This window comes from Gekko japonicus, unplaced genomic scaffold (genome assembly GCF_001447785.1).
Source record: "Gekko japonicus isolate JY-2015 unplaced genomic scaffold, Gekko_japonicus_V1.1 scaffold6677, whole genome shotgun sequence".
In the NCBI taxonomy this organism is placed as follows: Eukaryota; Metazoa; Chordata; class Lepidosauria; order Squamata; family Gekkonidae; genus Gekko; species Gekko japonicus.
This window is the reverse complement of record NW_015163831.1, coordinates 2,673-10,669: the sequence shown is the minus strand read 5'-3', so window position 1 is coordinate 10,669 and position 7,997 is coordinate 2,673. Positions and strand designations below refer to the sequence as shown.

The following is a 7,997-nucleotide window of genomic DNA, read 5'->3' as shown; positions in this document are numbered from 1 at the left end:
TTCATTCTTTAGCAGTGTGCCTGCTTGGAACATACTGGGAGAACGACAAATTCAAGGGCTGATCCTTGAATATTTATTACTCAAAAGTAACTTGCATGTGGTCTGCTTTGAGCCCCTGATTAAAATGGTACATGACTGTTGATGGCATTTTTTTTTACAGGGGAAAAGATACGTGAAACAGTACAGCTTGCTGTAGGAAAATTCAGTGTTATATGGAGCAGCTCTTTATGACAACTGGGAAGCTCATCATATTGTCTGTTATTGGCAAGAGAATATAAGAAATAACCAAAACTTAACAAAAGAAAAATAAAAGGTTACATGGAAGATTAACATATTAATATGGAGTTAGACTTCACCAAAGATGATCTGCCCCTGATGGCTAATACTAGCCACATTCTTGTAAGGCATTATGTGTTGGACCTGGATGTGGACTTTAGAAGCCATGTTATTGAGGGCAACATAGTTCTGTTCTTTGAAACTGGCAGGAGATGCAGGAAAGGAAGCAATGAACAGGTGGAAGGTGTCCATCAATCTCAGTTGGATGAAACCTGTCATAATCCGGTGCATCAATCCTGCTGTGTTCCTGTGCCAAATGCAAGTGCCTCCTCAACTAAAAGTGGATGTAATGATTTTCCTGTCGTTGGTAAAGGTGAAAATGATACTTCTGATAAAAACGGTAGCCATGGTAACACGGAACAGGCTTCTGGGATTTCTAGTTCAAAGAACTGCTGTGACATTGAGATTCATGGGAGTGAAGATTTTTTGCTGGTCCTGGACTGCTGTGATTTATCTGTGTTAAAGGTCGAGGAAGTAGATGTTACTGTTGTTCCAGGTGTTGAGAAATTTATAAGCTCTGCAAAGTTAATGGATGCTTTTGAGGATCCAGGAGATCTTAGGAATCAAATTGTACACGAACTTGTGACATTACCTGCAGATCAGTGGAGGGAACAGCTCCACTATTACAGATGTTGCAGCCGAGCACCGGCTTGTGGAGAGCTTCTATTTGTTAGTGGCCCTTGGAGCTTGGAGATCAGGAAGGCAGGCGTTCAGCTGCCAAAGGACTTCCCTCAAGCCATAAGGATTTGTTACAAAACAAAGCCGGAAGGAAGATCTCTTAGCTGGACTACAGACCAAAGTGACAGGTATGCAACAGTTCTAACTGTTCTGCTGTTAGTGTTATGTGCCAGATACTGCAGAGTCAAATTGTGAATAATGATCTCATTTTGAGTTCGAATTTAGATGGGTTAGTAGGAAGCAGGCAAAGTTTAGGGCTCATAATAGCTTATGATTATATCACTGTAAGTCTTGATGAAATGAATGCATTGCATAACCCCCAGTACTCAAGGTGGAACAATTGATGTCCCTATGCTTTGGATGAAAGGCTCTGCAAGGCCTGCCTGTTTGACAGAGCTTTTGAAGGGGTTTAAATGGCAGGCATCTTTTTTTTGGGGGGGGAGGATTTGGAGCTTGCTATTTTTATCTTTGTTTTTAGCTGGGGATGTTTGAACTGTTATTGTAACCCACCTCAAACCAAGAAGAAAGGCGGAATATAAATGTTTAAATAAATAAATAGACGTTAAAGGCAGGCAAATATACACTGCAAAACATTCCATCGTTTTATTTATATTTATATTTTCTCTGGTTTCTTATTTATAAAATTGTTTTTTAATGACTGAAAAATAGGTATTCATGGTACCATGATAAATGGTTGCTCTGTTGAATAAGTTGTTAGATGCTTTTAAAAAACTCAGCTAGTATCGGAAGATAGCTTGACATTAGCCAGCAGATAAGTATGTAGTTCATATGCTGTATATAACTTACTATCATATTGAACTCACACACAATAAACATGTGAAATCTTTAAGGTACTGCAATTGTTTCCAGAATCATGCATCTTATCTACTCTGCTACTGTCATCCCAGTTACACATTTGTCAACCTTGGCCATTTTCACATTGTTGTCTTGTCATCTAGTATAAATTACAAGCTACCTGGTCAGGATCCAATTTACTTATATATTCGCTTCAGCAGCTAATTCTTTGGCACGTAAATAAATGTTTAGTGCCCTTGCACTACCATGCCTATTGATTGTAACTCCATACCTGGCTCCTACTATGTCAACAGGGGTCAAAACCTTTGCCCCTGTCCCAACAGCCAAACCCCCATAAAGACAACTTTATTTCATTCTCACTTTACTTCTCTCATTGTTGAGGCAGAACACAACATACCCAGTGCAGAATGTTGTCTCCTGTCCCAGTATTAGTTATTCATCTGCCCTTTTACCAGCAGTGAGTTGTTGTAGCCAATGCAGCAGGATGTATATAAATATAAGTACACGTGAACTCTGGATTATTATTTACACAGACTCAATAACTCTTTGCAGTTTGTGAATAGTTTTTCGGTCTCTGCCTGTTAAGTTTATAGCTTAAGGGTTAATAGCCCTTGTTTAAGAAACTGTTTTGTAATGAATGAAAAATATATATGGTGGTAGAAAGTTAAAATGAGAGTGGAATGTTTAACAATAATGCTCTCATGTACATGACTGTAGCATTTGACAATAAAGCTTTCACTAGAGTTCCACTACACTAACCAAGTTATTCATTCTATAAAAATTAATTGGTTAAAATGAATAATTTTAAATCTTATGTGGATATATTTATCAAACTGCATGTAAACAAAAGGTGTACATTCTGTCACTCTTTCCCCTTCATGGTATACACAGATTTAATCTGGGAAGACCTACTGTTAGTTTGAGACTTTTAGGACTTTATAATCTTATGGAGGCTTAAAAAAAACCTGGGAAGTAGTGTTGTGTTTGTATGTACAGTGAGGTAAATCCAACTATTTTCCTCTGGCTTAGAAGAATGCTCCTCCAATGGAAGAATCACTTAATTGGAGGATGGCTCTTTAGGCTGGAAGGAGGCTTCAGACTTTTCTCAGTGGAGTGTTAGATTCGGTATTCATTTTAAAAAAATGTCTTGAAATTAAGACTTGTCCATGAAGTTGTAAACTTCTGTCTGGGCAGTACCATTTCAAACTGGTGTTGGGGGCTCATATGATGAAATGCTCGTCCATACAGTGTTCCATATACATACAAAATGGACACATCAGGAAGAATAGCTTCCCCCCAAGATTATTTATGGATATGTCATGTAATAGTATTCAATAATATGAACTTCTACCTTCAGTGTGAAGTGGCACAGTCCAAAACACAAATTTCCTACTTTACTGGGGGATGTGTTTATTTGTTTATTTATTTATATTATTTATAGTCTGTCTTTCTCACTGAAACTCAAGGCAGATGACACAGTTATTTATACTCTCCAGGATCCACCCCATACCACATCCAAACAACAGTTGAAACTTCCCTCCTTTTAAAACAATAGCTTGCTATTTAGCATGAGATGCTACAATTTGACTCCAAAGTCTCCCGGAGCACATGGAATTGTTGCTATAGCGTTTTTTATTTGGAATATACTTTGAACTTGTACTTAAACCTCCCAACTACCATATGGAGTAGGTAATAAATACTGATTCTCTTTTGTGTTGTCTAGGTTTGAGGGAGGTTAGGAAGATGTGTGGCAAAGTCATAAAGTTCCCACACAGTGTGTATAATGGTTTGAGCTTGCCTTAAAATCTAGGCTGGGAAGAGTTTATTCATTGACTGTGTGGCTTGTGTAGCATGAGCGGAGTGGAAAGAACCATCATCTAATTGCCTGTAGAAGGCTAATACACAAGCAGACCTCCAAGTAGTTAAAAGCTGGTTCTTCATTTGGCAGTGCTGTATGATTTTTTCCATGTAGCTATTTCAGGTTTGCCTGTGATCCATTTGAACTTGAAAGAAATACAACAGTGCATATGGTTGGAGGGATTTTGCAGGAAGTCTAAAAATGGTGCCCATGATTACAATCACGGCAGTCCCAGTTCACAAAAGCACTATTTCTTCCTTGTGATCATGTGCTTTTGAGTGCCCAAGGCTGAGCATCAGGGAGCTTGATATAATCATGTAAGAGATTTTACCATATTGTATATAGACCTATATGTTAAATAATGACAGTGGCTGAAATCCAGCAATTCTCTATGCATGTGTCTAGGGTTTCTTTATGAGCAACTGGGATTATTCTCCTTTGTTTTACTCCAGCATCTATCTACACACAACAGAGAAACCTGTGGTGCTTGGAATGTATCCTGTCTCTCTGGAGGAGTAGTTGACTGTGGTCTGCTGAAGTAAAGATGAGAAGAATTTTGATATTTGTAATGTGTGATAATGAGTTAGCACCATTCAGTTCAGGCTAATATAATGTGTTGTGATGGATAGTCTTGTTTTTCCCCATGATATTTGAGAGAACGGATTAGAGAATATGAAGATTATTGTTAGTTTCATTTGTGATATTCTTAAGGATATTTTGAACTTTAGCATTAAAGTCTCTGTGTGGGAAGATAAGTGGTCTTGTTGTACTTCCTGTTCCTTCAATAAATATCATGATAAAAGTGTAGGATTACTGAGGAATAGGTTACAGTGTTACTACAATAAAAATCTACTTGTCTGTGTAGCTTTTTCAGTGTTTAATGCCTTGTTTTAAATGTGCAAAACCAGTAATCAAGGATTTGAAAATATTTTCTGCATCTCTGGAAACTAATGTGATCAATTAAGACAATCAGTGGTGGCATCAGAAAAACGCATACACATACACACAAGCCAGTTCTTGGGTTTCGTCTGCATGGCCAGAATTAAACATGATGCAGACAAGGCAAAAGAGCTTTCCCATGTGACTTTGTATCTTATTTAAGTTGTGCAGTGACCCATGCAAAATACACATTTTGTTTGCACACAGAGATTTCTAGCCCATGTGGATATTTTGCTGGCATGCTAATGTAGCACTGAGTTGCAGTGCAGTTTAAATAAGATGTTGAGCTTTAATTACTTAACTAAATCTTGCATTTCTCCCAAATAAAGATCCAAAGTGCCTTATAATACAATACCCTCCCAAGAACTAGTGTTGTGTAGTGGTTAGCGCTTCAGACTAGGATCTGGGAGATCCAGGTTTTAAACCTGGTTCTACTGTAGAAGTTTTCTGGGTGACCTTGGGTCAGTCACACTCAGCTAACCTACCTCACAGGGCTGCTGTGAAGATAAAATGGAGGAGAGAACAATGTAAATTGCTTTGGGTCCCCATTGCGGAGAAAGGAGGGGTATAAATAAACTAAACAAAACAGAAACAGACAAACAAGAAGGGGGAAAGGTCTTCTGAATACAGAGTAGGTTTTTATCTTTCTCCTAGCAGATGTTTTCCTTAGCTGTAGGCAATAACCCTCAGGCGATGAGCTGAAGGTAGGGTTGCCAAGTCGAAAATCGTCGGGAGCGGGGGACTCCCATCTGGCGTCCTATACGCACACACATCACCAGGAAGTGACGTTGTGATGCCGGGCACGCTGTGCGCTCCCGCAGGAAATGACCCCTGCATTCTAGTGATATCATTGGGTGTAGTCCTCCAATGCTTCCTCTAAGCTGTGGAGTCTTGTGAGCAAAAATTTTACTTTGTGAGCTACTGGCATTAAAGTTGTGAGCGAGCGATTCGGCTACTGCATAAATTAGTTTGCTCTGGAGCCATCCTTCCTGAACTAAGACAAAAAAGTGTGAGCCGGAGGCTAAAAAACTGAGCTAGCTCACACTAACTCACCTTAGAGGGAACACACTGGTCCTTTCCTTTCTCCCAGTAAGTAAAAATTGCTGGTTTTTTTTACTACAGTGGGGAAAGCAAACCTCTGCTCTTTGGAAAATACTGTATCAGGAACAAAATCTGTCCTTCCTCCTGATACTAGATGGCCTGGGGCTCCTAGTGACAGAGATTCCACAAAGGGGTATGTGTGCAGTGTATCTTTGGAAACACATTGGCCGATTTCTCACTTGGCACTTACCCCTGGTTTTCTTCGGAGTTTTCTGCCCCGGATCCTTTTTGTCAATTTCACATTTAAAGCATTTCCAGCCAGTCTGCCCTGGGTCTGCTCCAGGGGTTTCATTTTCACATTACAGCCTTGGAGTGGTTTCCTGCAATCTATCTCCTCCCACTCCCGCCCCTCACCCTCCAAACCCCTCCCATCCTCCCTCCAATTCCCCCCTCTCTTTTTTTTAACACATGCTCAATCGTGTTACATCATTATTACGCAATAAAGGGAATGAGCAGGCATCATGTGGCACGTCTCAGCTTTCTGATTGGGAATCTTTGTTCTTTTAGCTGGGAATTTTAAAAAAAGTTCTGGGGATTCTCCATTTTGAACCTCTCATCCCAGATACTTTTGGCCATCTTTCTTCCTTCCCGGTCACTTTTCCCCGCCACTGATTCTGCAAAACAATTGGTCAGCAGGGTAGCCACTATGCATTGATTGGCCAGATGCACTTATCTTGCTTCAAAATGTCGGGGACATAGGCAGGCATAAAATCGTGGATTCATGGTTTTTTAAATATTTAATTCTGCAAGTTGTTGCAATGCCACCACGGAAAAGGCTATAGAACGTTGTGACTCCATCATGTCAGTTCAAAGATCAAATCACTGAAAATGGCAACAAGCACAAATGTGCCAGCATGACATGAAGAAAGAGGTTTACTAGTTTGACCTTTGAGGAATCAAAAAGCACCAGAATAGTCTTCTGTTACCTGGCTTACCGCCCCCCCCCCACTCTTGAGCTCTCGTATCCAATGAAGTGAGCGAGTATATTAAAATGGAGTCCAGGCATTATGTTTGACACGGAGCAAATTGCGGGAAGCTCCGACGAGCGGGGGGGCCGTGAGGCCATGGCCGCCCAGCCCCGGCACGACCCCCGTTGCCGGCCTCCCCCGCGGACCGGCCGCAGAGCATCGCTGTAGCCTCCACCAAGGCCGGTCCCAGCAGCCATGAGGGGAGGGGGGGCCGCCACGAAAGGCGCAGTCCTGGGAAAGGGAGCGGCGGCCCAACTGGCTGAGTGGCCGAGCGAGAGAGCCGCGAGCCCGCAGGCAGCCCGTCCCTAGCCCCCAACGGCCGCCAAGCAGCCTCAAGGGGGAGGGGGCACTGCGAAGGCCCCAGCCTGGAACAGGAAAGGGAGTGGCATGGCGGCAGCGGCCTGACCGGCTGATCTGCCAGACAAAAGAGCTGCTAGGCTGCAAGCGCCCCCACCCACCCCAATGGCCGTCCAGCAGCCGCGGAGGGAAGGGGGGCGCCGCGAAGGCCCCAGCACGGAATGGGAAAGAGAGCGGCGGCGGAGGCCCGACTGGCAGAGCCACCGAGTGAGAGAGCTGCGAGGCCGCAGGCAGCCCGCCCCCGGCCCAGCCCCAATAGGGAGGGGGGGCTAATGGGCGTGGGAAAAGTGGAGAGGGGGGAAGGTAGGCGGGCTAGATTCACTGCGAAGCAAAAGGGAAATCCTGGGATTCAAGTATCGCTCTGAAGCGGTGGAAACTCCGGGCCAGAAGCCGGCTGCGGATCAAATGGTGTGAAATTGACGAGATGCACCGGAGAAAACAGAGGGTTGACCGCGCGAAATCACCCATTGTATCCCCCTCTCCATGTTTCTGCAATATACAATTTCTTCACAAGGGTACACTTCATGACAGTTAACATTCTGCTAATTAGAACATAAACAAGCGGGGGAACTGCCACTATACCCCAATACTTTTTTTTGTAAAAACTGTCAGTACCCCTACCTGAGATGGTACCATTTTCACAAATTCTCTCTCAGGACTTGGGAGAGCTGCCCACCCCCATGGTGCTGGTACTAAGTACTGGTGAATACCACCACAAAAAAAGCCCTTCCCTGGTAGCCTTCATAGCGTCTTCTCTTTTTCTACTTCCTTCTCTTCTTCTCACTCACTAGCCAGCCTACCTTTATCTGCTTCCTTGTTTTCAGCTTTCTCTCTGCCTTGCAGCCTCTACATGGGAAAACTTTGGCTGAGTTGTGCAGTAAAGAACCCACAACAGCTTGCAGGGGGGACCTTACTTTCTCCTCTATCCACTCCCCCACCCTATT

General features: G+C 42.9%; 1 protein-coding gene across 1 annotated transcript in view; it reads left to right on the top strand.

Moving 5' to 3' along the window:
* Positions 1–314: 314 nt before the first annotated feature.
* The window catches only part of LOC107107651 (aminopeptidase O-like), a gene marked incomplete at its 3' end in the record, with an annotated part of 9,034 nt that continues 1,351 nt past the window's right edge, over positions 315–7,997 (top strand). The window contains exon 1 of the mRNA XM_015407950.1: positions 315–1,142. Coding sequence (XP_015263436.1) covers positions 340–1,142 — 803 coding nt within the window. The remainder of the gene's footprint in view (positions 1,143–7,997) is intronic.